At 49.6% G+C, this 21853-nt stretch overlaps 1 protein-coding gene across 3 annotated transcripts in view; it reads left to right on the top strand.

Annotated features, from left to right (window-relative positions):
* Positions 1-20131, top strand: part of LOC142559728 (uncharacterized) — a 370616-nt gene extending 350485 nt beyond the window's left edge. For all 3 annotated transcript variants that reach the window (XM_075671318.1, XM_075671316.1, XM_075671317.1), the window contains one exon: positions 19915-20131. In XM_075671318.1, coding sequence (XP_075527433.1) covers positions 19915-20100 — 186 coding nt within the window. In that variant the 3' untranslated portion in view covers positions 20101-20131. The remainder of the gene's footprint in view (positions 1-19914) is intronic.
* Positions 20132-21853: the final 1722 nt, after the last annotated feature.

The following is a 21853-nucleotide window of genomic DNA, read 5'->3' as shown; positions in this document are numbered from 1 at the left end:
GGGAATCGAACCAGGGTCTCCGGAGTGTGAGACGGAGTTTCTACAACTCAGCCATGAGTTCGATGGTTCAAAACGGGACAAAAGCGCCTCTAGTGAATGTGGTGTTGCCTTAGAAACGTGCCGTAGAAAGGTATACTGCGGTGTATATCGGCAATTATGAGCATGTACATTACAGAAGTCGCACTTAGAAGTGCGTTTCCGCTACATTTCTTCTGCGCTTGGTGCACACGCAGAGCCATTTTGCGGCACACACAGAAGACCCCCTCCTCGCAATGTACGGCGCTGCCCCGACATGTGGCGCGCCACTCGCCCGCTTCTCCCCTTCGTCTCGTTTGAGCGCATTGGGGCCTTGCGGGGACCGGTGCGAGGATGCCCCAATACCCTTGCGTTTAATAAGTTTTCTCGCTTTCTCCCGTCCCAACTTCCAGCGTGCGTCACTCGAATCCTCATGTTTAGGCGACGCGGCTCCTCCTTCCGCTCACAGCGCGATTTCTAGGTGCAGCGTCCGATGCGGGACGCCTCTGACGTGATCGCTGCGCCGTAGCGCGTCTGATGGGAGAGCGTCCCCTGCGATGTGTGCCGTGCTGCCGGCGAGGAGTCATGCGTCTGCGTGGTGCTCCCAAGCGAGATAGAGGACGATGCCATCGAGGCGTCAGTCCCATGATCGCGTCCGCCTTAATAAGAGGTACAAATTGAAGGTCGTACAGGTCTACGCCCCTACATCCAGTCATGATGACCAGGAAGTCGAAAGCTTCTATGAAGACGTGGAATCGGCGATGGGTAAAGTCAAAACAAAATACTCTATATACCGATGGGCGACTTCAATGCCAGGGTAGGCAAGAAGCAGGCTGGAGACAAGTCAGTGGGATAGGCTCTAGGAATAGCAGGGGAGAGTTATTAGTAGAGTTTGCAGAATAAAATAGCTTCTTCCGCAATCGGGATAGCCGAAAGTGGAAGTGAAGGAGCCCGAATGGCGAGACTAGAAATTAACGAAACCGTAACTAGGTCGGCTTCAGAGGCAGCAATGAAGTGGGAGGCAAGGCACCAAGGTAACCAGTAGGCAAGCTCTCCCAAGTAACAAAGGACCTAATAAAGAAACGACAAAGAATGGAAGTGTCCAACTGAAGAGATAAGATAGAATTCGCGGAACTGTCAAAACTGATCAACAAAGCGAAAATAAGTGATATTCGAAAGTATAACGTGAGCAAGACTGAAGAAGCCATGCCAACTGAACGAATGCAAATAAATTTTGTACTAATCCATAAAAAGGGAGACGTTAAAGAATTGAAAAATTATAGGCCCATTACCTTATTCCCAGCATTATATAAAATTTTCACCAAGATAATCTCCAATAGAATAAGGGCAACTCTGGACTTTAGTCAACCAAGGCAACAGGCAGGTTTCAGGAAGGGATACTCTAGAATTGATCACCTCCATGTCATCAATCAGGTAATCGAGAAATCCGCAGAGTACAATCAGCCTCTCTATATGGCTTTCATGGATTACGAAAATGAATTTGGTTCAGTAGAGATACCAGAAATCAGATGCATTAGGTAATCAAGGAGTACAGACCGCTTACGTAAATACCCCGGAAAATACCTACAAAAATTCCCTAGCTACCTTAATTCTACACAAGAAAAGTAGGAAGATACCTATAAAGAAAGTGGTCAGTCAAGGACACAATCTCTCCAATGCTATTCACTGCGTGCTTGGAAGTAATCAAGCTATGAAAAGGCTTAGGAGTAAGGATCGACGGCGAATACCTTAGCAAACTGCGGTTTGCCGATGACGTTGTTCTATTCAGCAACACTGCGGACGAGTTGCAACAAATGGTTGAGGACCTTAACAGACAGAGTGTAATAGTGGGGTTGAAGATTAATATGCAGAAGACAAAGATAATTGTGAACAGCCGGGCAAGAGAACACGAGTTCAAGATCGCCAGTCAGCCTCTAGAGTCTGTGAAGGAGTATGTTTACCTAGGTCAATTACTCACAGGGGACCCTGATCATGAGAAGGAAATTCAGTCAATACGACCTGAACAGGCCGTATTGCGATGTACTTCCCTGTGATATTTAAAAATGTGTTCTAACTAGAAAACAGAGACAGATGAGAGGAGAAAGGCAGGGAAGCCAACCTGGAGACAAACATCTGGGTTACTGCCTTACACTGGGGGAAGGGAAACAGAAAGATAAGGAAAAAAAACGAAAACATGCGAAATAGACAAACTGAGCTATTCGCTTTAAAGCGAGGAAGAATCAAAGAAATCAATTCATATTGCAAAAAGGGCAAGGCATGCAGACACAGACACAAGAGATGTGGACAACACGAACGCTGACTATCAACTGAAGGAAGTACTGAGGCGAAAAAAAGGAGACGCAAAACTCATATGCGCATACTCTGGCACCATGTGTCAATCGGGTACACGTGTCGGTCTACGTGAGAGATAACTCGTAAGGCATCTCTTCCTTATGTAAGGTAATCATAGGCTGACTGACGCACGTACTTCCATCGTTATTAATATGCCATGCCTCGACCATAAGAACCGTATTTTCATTTCTATGCCTGTACAATATCGCGCATTCATCTAACTCAGGCGTGCAGTTACAATCTTCGCAATGTAAGGAAAGATTAGAAGGCGATCCACCAGTAAACGACCTTTTAAGGTGTCACGGTCCCAGGGTGGTAAAGCCTTTATGGGGTATGAGCGTAAGAAAAATGCATATTGTTATGAAGAGTTGCGAAGAAATGGTTTTATTTAAAGGCGATGGATGATGATCGTAGCGTGATCGTAGCGCAGCCCGGCCTCTCAAACTCTTCGTTCTCTTCGTCTTCCCTTCTCTCTTGAGAAAGAAGAAGAAGGCGCCGACTAGTGCGGACGTGGAAAGATCGGCTCCCGCTTTCGTAAATATTTTCGGTCTGCTTTTTGTGTCACCTACCGCGGAAATGCACGCCATTCGACACGGTTTCTTCTGAGGACTTCCTTCGGTGAGTGGCCTTTGCGCGGAAACCGTGGAACTTTTTGTGTAGACCACGCCGCGGCGACGCTAGGCGCGGGTAGGCTTAGGCCTAACCCGACAAAGAGGGGCATTATGCCCGAAGTAGAAATGGTGGTAGGAGAGGAAATATCCTCCGAAGAAGCCAACAGCCCAGGCTGGACGACAGCGTTGGGCAAGAACAAGAAAGCCCGGCAAGAAACACCAGTTTCAACGAGCAAGAGAGCTCACGTGGGCTCGAAGGGTGGCTGCCGCACGGCTGCCCCGCAAGGCGTGTTGCAACGTCTCGCAGCCTCGTCGAGGCTCCCCAGACTACCTAGGGAGCACACACGAATTATTGTCCGCCCAAGAGGCGGGCTTGACGTCAAGAAGATAAGCCAAATCAAGCTGGCTCAAGCCTTGGGCATGGCGGCTGCACTAGTCCCCACAGAAACTGAGGGCGACGTAATCTGCCCTAATTTCACTCAAAACGTTCTCGTCGTATCCACCCCGGAGAAGAAGAACGCCGCCGCTTATGCAGGAATCCAGCAAATCCGCATAAGCGAAGGACTGTGCAAAGTGGCCGCATACATAGCGGCCCCTGACAACACCTGCAAAGGGGTCATACGAGGGGTCGACGCAGACATCAGCGAGGCCCAACTCCAGCGCATGATCGTCAACCATCGTAACCCGAAGGCTCTGGAAGTCAAACGAATTAAGAACACCACCACAGTGGTTGTCCTCTTCGACGGCATGAAAGTGCCTAACTATGTCATGTGCGGCGTCAGCCTTCTGCGCTGCACGCTCTACAAACGCCAAACCGAGGTGTGCTACGCGTGTGGCGGCTTGGGACATCGCGCGGACGTCTGCCCCAACCCCACTAATGAGGATTGCCGGGGCTGCGGACTAAGCTCACCACCCGATGACCACTAGTGTTCGCCGAAGTGCGCCCTTTGCGGAGGCCCGCATCTTACGGCGGACAAAACATGTAAGCAGCGCTTTCAAGTCCCATACGTCGTACGCAGACGCCGACGGCGCCGTAAGCGCGCCAACAACAAGCACCAGCAGCAACAGCTGGCCAAGGAGAACAGGCCACGTGGCTCCAGCGCGGCGGGAGCCCCCAGGAGGGAGCGCATCCGTCACGCCCTCTGGTCGACAACGCAGCGTCTCCAGAAGGCGCTCTCGTTCCCGAGGGCGCTCTAACTCCCGGGTTCGGATCCAGGAAACGCCAACCTGGGCCGATCGTGTCAAGTCGAAGCAGACGACGCCGGCTTCAAAGGTAACGCAGGTAGCATTGCCGGAGCATAAAGTTGATCCCAGAGTCGCTCAACTCATGCAAGAGAACGCTCGACTCAAAGCAGAAATGCAGCAGATGAGGGCCGACTTTGAGTCTTTCCGTAAGTCGTACCCCTCGCAAGTCGAGAAGCAACAGGTGCCCCCCTCAGGGGAGCCGCAGGCGCGCTCGGGTAAACGTAGGGCCGCGCCCCCAGAGGGGGACGCTGACTCTATGGAGACCGAGTCTAATAACAAAGACTTAGAAAGCATGCAGCGGGCAATCCAGCAGCTCGCTGAAAGCGTGACTGTCCTCCTTAAAAGGATGGCGTCCCTGGAAAGTGCACAGGCCGCGTTAGCTACGGCTAGACAGCCTTCGAGGGAGCCCAGTCGGGCACCTTTACCCGCAAGCGCCGTCCCCGTCAACAAGACGGTGGAATGGCCAATCCAAGGCAATCACCATGGCGGTCAATCCCAATAAGTTGGTTGTGTGGCAGTGGAACTATGCCAGTTTCCAGCGGCGCAAAGCTCCGCTGCAACAATTCGTTTCGGCACATGCGGTCAAACCGCACGTAATTCTTTTACAAGAAACTCTCGATGACGCGCCCACCTTTCCGGGATACCGGGTTGTATCGATACGGGAGGAAGGAAAGCGGGGTTTAGCAACCTTGGTCGCACGGAAGTGCTCCTTTCAAGTACACAAATTACCAATTGGCAAAACTAGGGCGGAAATCATTATGGTCGAAATTATCGCTAACAATTGGCTTAAGAGCAGTGTCTTCCTTTTAAGCATATACAGCTCGCCGTCGGGTCAACGGCAGGCATTCGCCACGATCATGACAAAGGCGGTGGCCCTGAGCAAGGGAGCCCCCATTTGTGATTGATAGCGGGTGACTTCAATGCCCCCCACAATGCCTGGGGATACCCCCGCCAATCCACCAAGGGCAGTCTCCTTGTCCAGGCAGTTGCTGACTGCTCACTGGAATTGATTACGGATGCTCAATACCCGACGCGAACCGGCACGTTGGTAGTCCGAGACACCACTCCGGACCTGGCGTTCGTCAAGAACGCCCCCGGAGCAGGATGGCAAAATTTGCAAGAGAACCTGGGCAGCGACCACTTCATTGTGGAGATTACCCTAACGATTAGCACAGCCCCTACCAGGGAATTTAAAGTGACGGATTGGGATGCCTTCCGGAAAATACGGAAGGCGGACCAGACCGACTACGATAATCTCGATAGTCTGTTCACAAGACTACAGAAGGACGTACAAGCTGCGACCAAGGTGGTTAAGACCGACCTAAAGGTAGATCGTATGGACGCGCGCCTTGCGCACCTCCTAGAAGCCAAAAACTCCATCCTGCGCCGCTGGAGAACGCACAGACTCCACCGCCGGCTTCGTAAGAAAATTGCGGAGCTCAATCGTACAATTGAAACTCATTCCATCGAACTGTCCAAACAACAATGGAATGAAGTGTGCTCCTCGGTTGATGGGCAGATGAGAACGGGGGGCAAATGGAACCTGCTCAAACACTTACTCGACGATTCGCAAACCAAAAGCAGAGACTAGCCATCGATCGCATAGTTCATAATCAAAAGGCGGCGGGCGTATTTGAACACGTCCTCTTGCAAGAGTTGGCCGAAAAGTATCTTCCGCTGGGCCACTCCGGTGACAGGGATTATCCTTGTTATCAGGGGGGAGCGGTGGGGGAGCTCGACGCCCCCTTCACGGAATCCGAAATCTGGGAGGTGCTGCAAACGCTCAACGGTCGCTCTGCACCGGGCCCGGATGGCATCTCCAATAAGCTCCTCCGGAACTTGGACGAACAATCAGTTGCGCTGCTCACCGGGGAGGTCAATAAAATTTGGGAAACGGGCCTAGTCCCCGACTCCTGGAAGACAGCCTCAGTGGTGCTCATCCCGAAACCAGGCAAACCTCTTGCGCCGAAGAACATGCGGCCCATCTCGCTCACGTCCTGCGTGGGTAAGGTGGCCGAACATGTCATTCACAACCGTATATCTAGGCATATAGAAAATAATGAGTTATTCCCTCACAACATGGTCGGCTTTCGGCCGGCACTCTCCACACAGGACGCCATGTTACTTATAAAGAGGCAAATCATTGATGTCGACACTAGAGACACTCGGGGCATCCTTGCTCTAGACTTGTCCAAGGCTTTTGATAACATCTCGCACCGGTTCGTACTAGACGCCATCTCAGATCTGGGCCTGGGGCCACGATTCCATGCGTACGTTAGCTCCTTCCTCAGGGATCGCAAGGCCACTGTCAAAATAGGGCAAATCAAATCGAAGGAATTTACATTGGGAGCGAGAGGCACCCCGCAAGGGGCGGTCATCTCTCCCCTACTGTTTAACATCGCCATGAAGGGCCTCTCGGACAGACTGGCCACAGTAAGAGGAACGGGTCACGCCCTCTACGCGGATGATATTACCGTGTGGTGCATGGGAGGGTCTGACGCTGCAGTTGAGAGTGCGCTCCAAGAGGCGCTCGACATCACAGAACACTTCCTACTAGACACGGGCCTGAGTCTGTCACCAACCAAGTCCGAACTTCTATTGTATAGGCCCGCCCGACGGGGGGTTAGGTGCTCCACACCCTTAGATCAAGTTCCCATAGCCCTCTATACGAGGGACGGACAACAAATTCACAGAGTGGATACCATCAGGGTCCTCGGACTCTTGCTGGAATCTCGCGGGGGCAACTCACAGACTATAGCCCGCATTACTTCGAAGACGGAGAATATGCTTCGGCTTATCCTCAGGGTCTCGAACCGCAGAGGGGGTTGAAGCGAGAGCAATCTACTCAGACTCTACCACGCGTTTCTGATGAGTCACGTTAACTATGTAGCCTCCGCGTTGCGCTGGTCTAAACGGGATGAGGCCAAAATCGACGCCCTCATGCGCAAAAGCATCAAGCGCGTGCTGGGTTTACCACTCACTACCAGCACCGCGCGTCTCTTGCAACTAGGCATGCACAACACCCTATCAGAGGTGATCGAGGCCCAACGAGTGGCTCAAATAATTCGACTATCATCATCGCGAGCGGGGAGACGCATCCTCGAATCCGTTGGATGCGGTCACCAGGAAATCACGGAGCGCAACGTGACCCTATCACTCATGGTCCGAGATGCGTTCAAGGTAGATCCCATGCCACGTACGTCCACCCTCAATACAATGTAGGGCGCCGGGTAGCTAGGGCTCGTTCCCTGTTAAAAGCGGCTGCTGCCACTCCGAATCTGGCATGTTTCGTTGACGCCGCCCAGTACCAGTGCTCTGATCACTATGCCGTAGTTTCGGTTGACTCCAATGGCACTCTGATTAATTCAGCATCCGTGCGGAAGGTTTTAATTCAGCATCCGTGCGGAAGGTTTCTTCAACAGTAGCCGAGCAGGTTGCTATAGCTATAGCCCTGAAGGACCCTCTACGTTCCTATATCTTTACAGACTCCAGATCGGCAGCCCGAGCTTTCGCCTCCGGCTCGATCTCAGAGGAGGCGGCGGCCATCCTCGGCAGCGAGGGGGCTGCTGGTTTTCATAGCATCAAATGGTTCCCGGCCCATATGGGAATCAATGTACACTCTGGGCTTGTTAACGCCAATGAGTTGGCCCATGACTGTGCGCGAGGTCTTACACACAGCGGCGGTTCAGGTGGACTCACGGGCGGCGACTTAGGGCTGTACAGGGATTCGCTTCTCACCTTCCATGAAATCTTGACACATTATCAACTTGCTCGGCGGGCTTTTCCGCTACCACATCCTAAACTTAATAGACAACAATCGTCGGCGTTTCGCATGCTTCAAACGGGGTCATTTCCCTCCAGGGGCAGATTCAGTCACTTCGCGCCTAATGTAGAACCCCACTGTCCAGACTGTGGGGAGGCGTACTGCTCCTTGTCCCATATGCTCTGGCAATGCCCTGCGTTACGCAGCTCATCGCTAACCACTCTAACCGACTGGGAGGCAGCCCTTAAGAGCGGCGACCTCTCAGAGCAACTACGGGCTGTCCAGAGGGCCTGCAACAGGGCGGAGGACCACGATCTTCCGACCCCGACGTGGGTGCGGCCCGCGACGGCTACGGGGACTCCCTGAAAAGGGAGGTACCCTAACGCCTGTTCCTCAGGACCATTAATAAAGTTCTTTGTCTGTCTGTCTGTCTTCTCTCTTCTTGTCCGCGCCTTTCGTATCCGTTACATTTCCCCGCAAGCAGACGAAGCGCGTGGGGTCAGTCAGGATGGACAAGCAGGGTAGAAAGGCTTCAGGCGAGCAATATGAGTCAGCTTAGTTGTGCTTGATCGCCCACCATTGCACAGGAGGCGAGCTATGACGTAAGTGAGTTCGCTCAGGCGGTCCACAACTACAAACGGGCCTGAATATTGTGACATGAACTTTTGGCACAAACCACGCTTGCGTTGCGGTGTCCAGAGAAGAACCAAGTCACCTTTTTCCAACGATACTTGTACGTGACGGTCGTCGTATTGCTCTTTCGAACGACTTTGCGAGGCCAGAGTACGTAGACAAGCTATTCGACGGGCTTCTTCGGCGAGACGCAAGGTCTTCGATACAGAATCGTCACTGTGCAGTAAGAAGGGTAAGAAAGTGTCCAGAGGGCTTCGCGGTAACCTTGCATACAGGAGATGAAATGGGTTATAGTTCGTGGTTTCGTGTTTCGCCGTGTTGTATGCGTAAGTGATGAATGGAAGCACGTCGTCCCAGTTGTTATGATTGGAGGAGACGTGCATGGCAAGCATGTTGGTCAGCGTTCTGTTCGTCCTTTCAACGATCCTTTTAACGAGGCCATTGGTCTGTGGATGATACGGCGTGGAATGACGGAACTGTGAAGTGCACAAACGAAGTAACTCTTCAATGGCATCAGCAGTAAACTGGCGACCACGGTCGCTGATGATGACACGTGGTGGGCCATGACGAAGGACCACGGAACGCAGCAGGAAGACCGCCACGCAAGCAGCGGTAGAAGACGGTATGGCTGCAGTTTCTGCATACCGTGTAAGATGGTCTACGCAGACAATTATCCAACGGTTCTTTTTGTTAGATAACGGGAATGGACCCAAAAGGTCAATGCCTACTTGCTCGAACGGCGTACTGGGCGGTGTCAATGGCAGAAGGGGACCCGGGGCTGCGGTGGTCGGTCGCTTGTGACGTTGGCACCTTTCACAACTAGCGACATAGCGCTTGGTTGTTTCGTACATATTGGGCCAGTAAAAGCGCTCCTGCGTGCGGTGTAGCGTTCGTACGAAGCCGAAATGGCCGGATGTCACATCGTCATGCATGGCGCGTAGAACGGTGGAGCGGAGACTCTCGGGGACAACAAGCAGAAAACGCGCTCCATGCCCGGAGTAATTAGTTTTGTAGAGCAATTTATCACGGACAGTAAAGCGACCGCTGCCTTTAGAAGTACGGGCGGCGACAAAAAGCGGATCGAGGGTAACATCATTCTGTTGTTCTCGCTGAAAGTCTGCCGCGTCAGGGAACGTAGAAGTAACAGCAGCGAGACAGTCGTCAAAATTCTCAGCATCGCAGTCGGTAGTCGCAAGAGGAATCCGAGAGAGGCAGTCTGCGTCAGCGTAACGACGGCCACTCTTGTACGATACCACAAAGTCGTATTCCTGGAGGCGCAGCGCCCAACGTGCGAGGCGACCAGAGGGATCACGCAAACCGACCAGCCAGCATAAGGAATGGTGGTCGGTGATAATCTTGAATGGTCTACCGTAAAGATAACACCGAAACTTTTGTATGGCGAAAACGGCTGCCAGACATTCCTGTTCCGTAACCGTATAATTGCGTTCAGATTTGCTCAGGCAACGGCTGGCATATGCGACAACATGTTCTGCGCCACTGTGACGTTGTACAAGCACCGCTCCTATCCCGATTCCACTAGCATCAGTGTGAACTTCAGTCGGGCAAGATAGATCGAAGTGACGAAAAAAGGGTGCTGACGTTAGTATAAACTTGAGTTGAGAGAATGATGCGTCACACTCTGGTGTCCAATTGAAAGATGCATTTTGTCGCAAAATACTTGTCAACGGGTAAACGATGTCGGCAAACCGGGGAACAAAACGACGAAAATACGAACATGAATGAATGAGCGGAATTCTCGTGCAGACTGCGGTGGCTTGAATGAGCTCACCGCTTCAATCTTACGAGGATCGGGTCTGCCGCCATCCTTGTCGACTAAGTGTCCCAGGACCAGTGTTTGACGTTCGCCGAACCGACACTTTTTTTAGTTTAGAACCAGTCCAGCTTTCTCAATGCAGTCGAGAACGAGGCTGAGGCGTTCGTTATGTTCTTCAAACGTGCGGCCAAAGATTACAACATCATCGAGGTAACACATGCATATCTCCAACATTAGACCACGTAGTACTGTGTCCATGAATCTTTCAAAGGTTGCATGGAGCATTGCAAAGGCCAAAAGGCATAACATTAAATTCGAATAGGCCATCTGTTGTCACGAAAGCGGTCTTTTCCTTGTCGGCAGGGTCCATAGGTACTTGCCAATACCCCGATCGCAAATCAAGTGTTGAGAAGTAAGAAGTAGCGTGTAAGCAATCAATGACGTCATCGATTCGCGGTAGTGAATATACATCCTTCTTTGTCACTGCGTTTAGATGTCTGTAGTCCACGCAGAATCTCCAGAAGCCATCTTTCTTTCGCACCAGGATTACTGGGGCTGCCCATGGACTAGACTCTTGAACGACCCCTTTGTTCATCATCTCCTTGACTTGCTCTCCAATAACTTTGCGCTCGGACGATGACACTCGGTAGGGCTTCCGCGGATGGGGTGTGCTGAGCCGGTATCTATTCTGTGACGAGCGCGGGACGACGATAAATGAAGGGGTGCATCTTCATGCGTGAAGTCGAATGCAGCCTCATGTCTGGCAAGGACCTGTACCAGTGCTTGCCGTTCCGATGTGCCGAGAGCCTTGCCGAGCATTAGCTCTTCAGAATGGCGATTATCGCAAGAAGAGCAAGCGGTAGAAACGCCCGTAGTTAGTGCCGCTATTGAGCTACATGCGGCTTTATCGAAGAGAGCGATTTTCATACCGCGAGGAAGGACAACCGGCGTGGCGGAACAGTTCAGCGCCCACAATGTGGCGACTCCTTTCGTCATGCACACGACAGAGCAGGGCACAAGTATATCTTTTTTAGCACAGTTTATGCGGAGAGGCCTAACTACAAGGTCAACACAATCAGCATCCACAGTAGTTGCAGAAACACGAATGGGCGTCAGGCACCACGATGGTGCAACCACTTCATCAAGAACACTGAGTGTGTCTGTGTCCCTGCCTTCACCATGCGAGCTGTGTTCGGACTGTGCTGATATAGATAACTTGTTCAATGATATTTCGCCACAACCACAGTCCACGGAAGCGCCGCACTGTTCAGGAAAATCTATACCAAGAATAACACCGATCTAACAACGAGAAAGAACAAGAATTCCGACACAAACACTTTCCCAGCCAACAAAACACTCACAGCACAAACACCAAGGGGTTGAAGCCACTCGCCGCCTACTCCACGAAAGGTAATACCGTCGTTCCAAAAAAAAAAAAAACATAACTTTGTGGTCTAGGCGGTTTTTGAAAGCGAGGCTCATCACAGACGTAGTCGCCCCAGTATCAACTAACGCCATGGTCGGTATTCCGTCAATCGAGACATTCACGTTGTTTTTGAACATCACAACAGGCAGAGGTATTTCTTGCAAAGACCGTCCGGCGACCACACCTCCTTTGGCCGCGGATGCTAGTTTCCTGGCGGCGGTGACGAAGAACGGCACCGAGGGGACGGAGAGCGACGGGGACGGTTACTTGGTGGCGTCAAACTCCGCTCAGAAGCTGGCGAATTGCTGCGTCTGGTCGCATGTGAGAAGTGGTCCATTGGAAGCAAATCAGTCTTCCGCAAGTCATATGAAGTACGGGGTCTGGGTGGCGAGAACATCGGTGGTGTCCTTCGTGATTGACGGCCTTGGCGACAATACCGAGCTATGTGGCCTGCGGAACCGCAGTTGTAGCATACGGGAGGGTCGCGGTTCACAGCATCTTCCTCGAAACGAATGCTAGGCTGCTGCGGGCGGCGAGAAAGTTCGTTGTCATGTGGATAACGTGTCACTGCTGCTCGCTGAAATCCGTTATGTCGTTCATAAGTCACGTCGTAGTAGTAGGGTCGGTGCTGTTCTTGTCGCGGCCTGACAGAAGTCACAGGGCCTCGGGCTCTTGTTGTGGCCGAGCGTCGTAAGTAGGGCCTCTATCGTAGAGACGTGGCTGCTGTCGGGGCGCAAGTTCATAATCCTCAGTGCCCCTTGCCGTAGGATACGGGGAGAAGGATGCCACGTTTGGCTCGAAATCTGGTGGTAGGTGGAAGCTATGAGTGCCTGGATGTGTCACTTGCGCGTGCAGGGTGAGCTCTTCCGGAACTATTTGTCGGATCGTTGATGCCAGATCGAGGGGCTGGTTGCTGTCCACGCTTGCAACTGTCGTCACGTTGGCTAGCCTGCCAAACTTCGGCGTGATGCGCCTCGTCTTCAGTTGCTCTAAAGTACGACAGTGCCGAATGATGTCAGCGACGGAAGCCAAGTTGTCCTTTGCGATGAGGAAATTATAAACGTCTTCGGCAATTCCTTTCAGGATGTGCCCGACTTTGTCTCCTCAGACATTCCAGAGTCTACCATCCTACACAGTTTTATTACCGCCTCAATGTAGGTCGTGCAGGTTTCGCCTGGCACTTGCGCACGTTGCAGTAGCGTCTGTTCTGCCCTTTTCTTTTTCGTCGCGGAGTCGCCGAATCGCTTTTTGATTTCGGAAACAAATCTTCCCCATGTTTTAAACGTTTCCTCGTGATTGTCGAACCACAACAACGCAGTATCCGTTAGAAAGAACACGACGTTCGAAAGCTGAGAAGCGCTGTTCCACTTGTTGGCGGCACTCACCCGGTGATAATGGATGAGCCATTCCTCGACGTCTTCGTCCGATCTTCCGGCGAAGGGACGCGCATCTCTCAGTTGTAGAACGGAACTTGTCGGCGTAGCTGTTGGAATGGGCCGTTGTTCGTCTGCGTCGTGGGACATATTCAACTCCGGTAGATTCGGTGGGAGTCCAGCAAGGCGACGGCTCCGTCGAAAAACTTCTGCTTCAGCCTCCGTCTTCGGGTGTCGATTACCGCGCACCTTCCACCACAACTGTTACGAAGAGTTGCGAAGAAATGGTTTTATTTACAGGCGATGGATGATGATCGTAGCGCAGTCCGGCCTCTCAAACTCTTCGCTCTCTTCGTCTTCCCTTCTCTGTTCTTGTCCGCGCCTTTCGTATCCGTTACAATATATTAAGAAAGCACGCGTTGCCAACCCAATGGCAAAACCCTAACATACGCCAAACTATATACAAAGCTAGTTAATTGAAAATATTGTCTTAAGTCCTTGCACACGACGTATTATGAAGTTGAAAATATTTACATGAAGTCTATCGGGCGTGGCCACGTCATCTCGTCGTCGCTGCTTCCGACGACACGTCGTTGGGCCCGCCGATGCTTCGTGTACTCGACGTCGCTGTGTCCGACGTTCGGTCCACGGTTGGCCTGGTCAGGGGGTCAAGAGGGTGGAGTGACTTAGGCGCCTGGATCGCCCGGTCAACTTCGCAAGCTGCGGATCGTAGCCGCAGGGAATCCGGGAAGCGGCGCCGTCAGCATGTAGCTGCGGCTTTCGGTGGGAGGTCCTCTCAGCTCGCGGGTCGTCGCCGCGGCAGCTGAAGAACTGCTTCCACTGGGTTTCCGCCGTCTCCACAATCCACCTTTCCTGTTAAGCCTCCAGCCCCTTCTCTCGCCTTCGTCCCAGAGCGTAGCTGGGCCGCTCCCTTCGACAGCGTGTCCTTTCTCCCATCGGCCACGTAGCTGCGCGCGCACTTTTGCGCTTCTTCTGGTTTCATATTATAGTCTTTTTATTCGTACGCTCTTATTTTCCGTCTTTTTTCTTTATTTCGGCCAGCGACTCCTCGGTCTTCTTGTTTTCTTCTTCTGCTTTTTCTTCTTTCTTACTTTATTGGCGCTTGACATATTATGCCCACCTTCAAGAGTTCTTCCATATGAAAAACTGCTTCTTTTTCCTTGTATTGGATGTTTCCATCGTCTTCATATGTCGGTCCGACATTGACACTTGATGTCTTCCACCATTTTTGTCATTTGCACCACTGGGTACCTTCCCCACACATCACTTCACTTCACTTACTCAGTGCACTGTACACATCATCGAGTTCACTATTGCACACAAGAAAGTAATTATCCAATACTCCTAAACCACAACACTTCTAGAGTAAACGGTTACAACACTTGTCACGCCATGTAATATGAAGTTATACTCATAAAATCTGCTCCAACATTTTCTCTTCCCTTGATGTATTCTACATGGAAGCTATATTCTTGAAGCGCAAGGCTCCATTTCATCACTCTGGAATTATTTAACTTTGCTTTATTTAAGAAATCAAGGGGTTGGTGATCTGTCTGCACCCTAAAATGTTTTCCATACAGGTATATGTGAAACCGTTTGACTGGCCATGCAAGAGCTAAACAATTTTTTTTCCACAGTCGAGTAGTGCCTTTCCCTATCGAGCAATCGTTTGCTTGCATAGAATACCGAATTGTCATTTTCTTGTAGCAACACCGCCCCAAGCGCTTTCTCTGATGCATCTGTGAGCTAAACACTGTCTTTCTAAGTTGGGCGCCACCAGAAAGGGAGGATTGGCCATGTACTGCTTGAGCGTTTCAAATGCGTCCTCTTGCGCTTTTGTCCATTTCATTGTATTGCTTGCACTTTTCTTTGTTAATTCCACCAAAGGATCAGCTATCTCCGCATAACGTGGAATGAAGTCCATGTAGAACCCCGTCTATCCCAGAAAGGACTTTACTTCTTTCTTGTTCTTCGGTGGGTTTGCTTCTTGAATCTTCTCTGGTATTTCCTATTTCGTTGAAATAGGAAATTGCGTCCCATGCCTAACTTATGTCCCAAAAATGTTACCGCGGGAAACCCAAATTCATACTTCGTTGGCTTGATGGTCAGCTTGGCTTCCTGTATAACCTATAAAATGATCCTTCTAATGCTTCCAGGTGCTCTTCCCAAGTGTCTGTCGCCACCAAAATATCGTCAATATAATGTTCCACATTTGCAGACCGTGAAGACTCATGAGTTTCGTAAATACTGTAGCGGCTGTCTTTAGTCCAAGTGGCATGTACTTGAATTGAAATAGCCCATTTGTACTTGAAAATGCCGTCTTTTCCTTGGATGTCTTCTCCATGGGTATTTGCCAGTACCCCTTCGCTAAGTCAAGCTTTGAAAAGAACTTTTCTTGCCACCTTTGCAAAAACAACGTCCACTCTTGGTATTGGCTCAGAATCAGACACTAATTGGCTGTTTAACCTCCTGAAGTCTACACAAAGCCTATTAGAGCCATTTGGTTTCTTTACAACGATCAGAGGTGCGTTGTAAGCTGATTTAGACCTCTCAGTGATGCCTTGACGTAACATATCGTCAACTTCCTTCTCAATAGACTCTTGAACCACTAGTGGTAATGGGTATTGTTTGACGTACACTGGTGTGTCCGTGGGGCATTCTAACTTGCACTCAATAACATTTGTTCTTCCTGGGAGGTCCAAGAATAATTCGTCATACTTGTGTAGTAATGATTTTAACTATGCTGCTTCTTCTCCATTCACACATGGATTAATGACTGCTTTGTATAACCCCATGCTTTTCTTGTAGTGGTAGGTGTGTACTTCCAAGTCGTCTTTCTCTTCTGTGACTACCATGTTGACAACTCCGGATTCTTGCAAATTATGCCTCTCTTCATATTTCTTTAACATGTTGATGTGAAATACTTTTTTAGAATCGTTCACCAGGAGCTCGTAATCCATCTCGTTCCTTTTCTGGGTTACCTCAAATGGTCCCTTCTACTGCAACAGTTTGTTTCCATCTCTGGGTAGAAGGATAAGTGCTTTGTCTCCTGGATTGAGGCGTCTTCTCACTGCCTTCTTGTTATTATAGATTTTATATCGTTCTTTGGCTTCCTTCAAACTCTGATGTGCCAACTTGCACGTTCCTTCCAGCTTCTCTCGAAGTTCCAACACGTAGTTGCATGTCGTTTTGACTTCAGTGTCGAGTCCTTCATTTGCCCATACCTCCTTGAGGATAGTTAACGGACCTCTAACCGTGCGTCCATATAGCATCTCGAATGGTGAAAAATTGAGGCTTCCTTGTGGCACTTCTCTGTATGCAAACAATAATGCTGTTAGGTAACGGTCCCAATCCGTAGGTCTTTCTTGACACATCTTCTTTATCATGCTCTTCAATGTGCCATTAAATCTTTCTACCAGGCCGTTCGCCATAGGATGATACGGCGTTGTGCGCAACTGCTTTATCGAGAGCAACCTGATGAACTCCTTCATTAGGTCAGATGTGAAGTTGGATCCCCGGTCACTAAGAATTTCTCGGGGAAAACCATACCGAGAGAACATATCTCTATTAGAGCCTCGGCAACCTGAATTTCATCGATGCATTTTAAGGCAATGGCTTCTGGATATCTTGTCGCCATACCGACCATCGTGAGAACATAGCGGTTTCCTTTTGCTGATACCGGCTTTATTGGCCCTACGATGTCTATCGCTACTCTCTGAAATGGCATATCAATGGTTGACATATTCCCAAGTGGAACTCGATTCACTCGTCCTTTTGGTATCGTCCGCTGGCAAATGTCACAGGATTTTATGTATCTCTTTACTTCGCTTTGTAGTCCTGGCCAGAAAAATTCCTCTGTGATCCTGGCCACCGTTATTTTTATGCCTCGATGCTCGGCCATGATGCTGTCGTGTCCCAAATTCAAGACCGTCCGTCGTAGTGATTTAGGAACCACCAACTGCATCACTTCTCTCTGCCCGAGGTAAACTTGCATTTCCTGTACAACAATCCATTTTGTTCTGGAATTCAAAAATGATTCTTCCTCTTTTATTTGTCGTTGACTCTCCTTGCTTCTCAAAACAGGCTTGTAGGGAATCATCCTTTCTTTGCATTTCTGCAAATTCTGTTGGCGTCACCACAAGTACTTCGGTACCTTCAGTGCCCTCAGTGTTCGCTGCATACTTGATCCTGCAGCTACCGCCGACGAAACTGCTGGACTATCCTCCGTAGTCTTAATTTTTTGTGTCGGCATGTTAGGATCGTGCTCTCGCTGTTTTTCTTTCGCTTTCCCGTGTCGGTGCAGCTGCTCTTCCACTTGTTATCAGGGTCATTCACGCTTCTTACTCCTGGTAGATTGCCCAATATTAAATCATATAGCGGCTTATCAACGCACTTCACTATCAGCCATCCGGAGTAATAGAGAGTAGAAACTTGAATGCTGGCCTCAGGTAAATGCCTAACCGTGCTGTCGAGCATGATAACCGCCGCTGTTTCTCCTGTTAGTTCTTGCTCCCGAACCAAAGTCAGTCTCACCAAGGCCGTGTTGGTTCCACTATCTCAAAGAACCGAGACTCGTATTCCGTTGATATCTCCGTCAACTACAGGAAGACTCAGTGATAGTCTCGCCTTCTCGAACGTGTCCTTGTTGTACAAAACCATGGTTTTCGACGCATCATGTGTATCCTGGGTATCCTTGGTCGATCCTTGCGATGATGCTGCCTTTCCACCATTTAGGGAAACCTGCTGCCTTTTCTCGGTTCTGTAGTTTGCAGTCTTCTGTGCGGTCTCCTCGTATCTTGCAGTGCTGACAAATGATGTGCGCGATTCCCTCCTACGCGACAATCTTCTGCACGATAGCCGACGCGGTTGCACAAGAAACATCCAAGCACCTTAGGTACCGCACCTTGCCTAACTTGGATTACATCATCGTCTCTTTTATGAGTTTCTTCTTCGTTTTTACCTAAATTCCTCAAGCCTTGCGCTTCCAGAAATTGGTCAGCAGATTCAGCAAAGTCATCTAGACGTTTTAGTGAACGTTCTGTAAGAAAAACATTTGAGTTTTGTGCTACAACAAGTCAAGAACTGCTCAATCACAGTGCGCTCCCTGACTCCTTCATACGTCTTCTCTGTGTTTGCCATTTCCATCCATCTATCAAAATAATTTTTCAAACGGCAAGCAAACTGTTTACCAGTCTGATTGTTCTGGTTTACTACTCCAGAATTTCTCACGGAATCCTTCTGCAGTTAGCCTGAATCTCTGCAGTAATGCTTTCTTGACTTTGTCGTAATTCATTGACTCAGATGCTGGCATTCTTCCGAACACGTTCAACGCTTCTCCAACTAAACACAAACTAAGCGCTGTCGCCCACTCAGATCGCTCCCAGCCTCTCAAAGCAATTCTTTCAAAACGATGCAGATAAGCATCAACGTCATCTCTCTTTTTGTCAAATGGAGCCATTAACTTTTGTGGACGAATTGTCCTTGTTCTTTGTGGCTCCAATTCCGAAGAAACAGACGATCTGTCCGCGTCATCTCTTCCGATAGACATATCGGCCAAACGCAACCTAACAACAAAATTTCTTTTTCCGCTTCGCGTGCTTCTCGAGCTTCTTTTTGCGGTCGATCAAAAAGGCTAAGCGATTCTTCGCGGCTTACTCCCAGAGAATTGGCTATCCCCAACAGCTTCTCATAATCCATGTTCCTGCGAAGTGTTAGACCGAGTATTCAGGAAATAAATCCTGGCAGGCTCGCCAATATTTTGTCTCGGTCTCAGGGTGGTAAACACGACGCAAGGAGCTTTTGAGTTAGGAAAAGCCTTTATGGGGCATAAGAAAAATACATATATTCAGAAAGCACGCGTTGCCAACCCAATGGCAAAACCCTAACATACGACAAACTATATACAAATCTAGTTAATTGAAAATCTTGTCTTAAGTCCTCGCATTATGAAGTTGAAAATATTTACATAAAGTCTATCGACGTGGCCTCGTGACCTCGTCGTCGCTGCTTCTGACGGCACTGGGCCGCTCCCTTCCACTACGTGTTCCGTCTCCCATCGGGCACGCGCGTGCACGTTTGCGCTTCTTCGTCTGCTTTCATACTGTATTCTTTTTATTCGTACGCTCTTATTTTCTATCTTCTTCTTTCTTTATTACTCCTTGTGTCTTCTTGCTTTCTTTGTATCTTCTGCTTTTTCTTCTTCTTTCTTCCTTTATTGGCTCATGACGTACGGTTCAGTAGCTTCTGATTGATCCACCGCCCAGTTTACCCTACGTAGAAATGGTCATAGCTAAAGGGAACCTTATAAACCACACCCATACGACAGTGAGTAAAATTGTTGTTCTTGATGTGCTTCACTGGAAAAATATCTGTTCTTTGTTTGCTTTTCACCTGCTCCTTTACGCACGGGCGGACTCGATATACCGACTGTAGCAGTGATGACGGTGGAATTATTAAAGAAAAGAAACATTCGCAATAAAGAACGGCGAAATAAAACTTAACAATTTAACAGCATAGTCAACGAAGAATCGCTATTAAATTTCCAATTATCAACGTTGTGCTACCGATTCCAGTTGGGTGTCTGCGTCTAATGGCGAGCTATCTGCCTTCATTAGAACGGATCAAAAGCCGTCATTCAAAGCCGAAGAGCTTTTTCTGCGCGAAACCCAGTGCATGATGGAAGGCGCGCTGTTCGACTGCAGGGAGACAGCGGGGGTCCCCTGGTGTGCCGGCTGGATCCTTCCTCGGCCTGGACGCTGGTGGGCATGACGAGCCAGGGCACCGCGTTCACCATGACCAGCGCCCTGTGCGGCATGGGCGCCGGCACCATCTGGAGCGGCGTCATACCAAACCGCCGGTGGATCGACCTTGCCCTGCGCACGCTGTGAAAATAAATCGCTGTGCGCGATTTACTTTCTTTTTTTGTCTCTTGTGTGACGCCGATAGCAAGATTCTACTCCGCTATTATAGTGGAGTAGAATCATAATCATAAGCCGCTATTATGGATGTGGAAAGCAATGGCCGCGCGCGTCTTATTTCCGACGCTTTCCACGTTCGTAGTAGCGGCGAAGCGTGTGTAAGCTATCGCATTGATTGCGATTTATTGCCCCTGCGTATGCCGAATTCTTTTGATTCCGTGCTTTGAGATAGCGGTGGAGTATATATATATATATATATATATATATATATATATATATATATATATATGCCGAATGAAAGAATGAAGACGCGTGGTTGTTAGCGCTGTGGTCTGTGTCCCTCTCTTCGTCCTGTCGTTTAGCGCTGTTTAGGGCTCGTACTGGATTGAGACGTCATCAACGACTACGTGTCATACAATCAATGTACCCATGGCTGTATGTCATGTGGTGGGCGTTAAAACGACGATGGCATTTGGACTCCGCCGATGTAACGTTGAAACGTGCTCGAACTGGACCGATCACGAAGGCCGTACAGCTTTGCATGGCTGCTACGAGAAGGAAAGTAACGTGGACCGATCACGGTGACGGTGCAGTCTAACACAGCGTCACGAAGAAAGCACGAGAAACTGGCACGCGCCACACGTCGAGAGGAGCGTGGTGCCCGCAGAGCCCGAAGGAGTTGTGTGACGGGCACAGGAGGCAACACAAGCTGGTCAGCACAGACAAGCGACTCACGGTGTTTGAAAACAGCCTTACGCTGTCTCCTGAAACAGCCTCCTGAAACAGCAACCTTCTAGCAAACAGCAAACAGGAGTAGGCCAGACAAATGAATGGTGTTTGGAATACCAGAAAGCGAGAAAGAATCTGCAGCGGACCTTGAAGCGAAAGTGTTAGCAAATATGTTCCAAGAGAAGCTTGTCGTCAACTTCAACACAGTGCAACGAATCCAACGGATAGAGAAAAAGGGCGCCCGACCTGTAATTCTGAGGTTGTATGACTGCAGGGAAAAGCCCCAAGTTTACAAGCAGTGCAGAAAACTCAGACAGCGGCATTTCAGTATCCGATAATTTTTCAAAAGAGTCAGCGGCGAATCGTAAAATCCTGGGGGATTCCGCGAAACGAAAAAGGAGTGGCGGCCGTCGGCAGACAACTTGTAGAATTCTAGCCAGTGACATCCACCAAAGCGCAGCCGAGTGCGAACGTCCTGACATTGGCTGGCGGAACGGGGGGGTAATTCAAATTTTTTTCTCTTTTTTTTTTTTTTGCTTTGTGAAGTTACACGCTACAAGTTTAGCGAACGCGATTTGAGACCCAGAATATTCCGGCCTGGCTAATTACGATCCCCATGTGATCACGATAACCGAAACGCGGCTGCGGTCCGAAGTACCAAAACCAATTAAGAGAAGTTATACGCACGGACCGTGATGCACGTGGGGGCGGAGTTGCAATTGCAATAAAAGGTGGCATCGACCGCCGAGTTCACCCATTTATTATCTTCGAGCTACGCTGCTTTACTTAGAAGGCATAATTGTAGCGGGAAACCTTAATTTGCCAGGGATTGATTGGACAGAACTTAGCACTCAGCATCGCGAACACACACTCTGTGAACTTCTAGAAACAGGTTTCAGTCATGATTTACAACAGGTTGTTCACGAATGCACACCTGTAGTTGGATGATTGCATTTAATATTAGACTTGGTGTTCTTACACGAGCGATTTCAAT

The sequence above is a fragment of the Dermacentor variabilis genome, chromosome 10, assembly GCF_050947875.1.
Source record: "Dermacentor variabilis isolate Ectoservices chromosome 10, ASM5094787v1, whole genome shotgun sequence".
In the NCBI taxonomy this organism is placed as follows: Eukaryota; Metazoa; Arthropoda; class Arachnida; order Ixodida; family Ixodidae; genus Dermacentor; species Dermacentor variabilis.
Note: the sequence above shows the minus strand (reverse complement) of the source record. Positions and strands in the feature narration are given on the sequence as shown.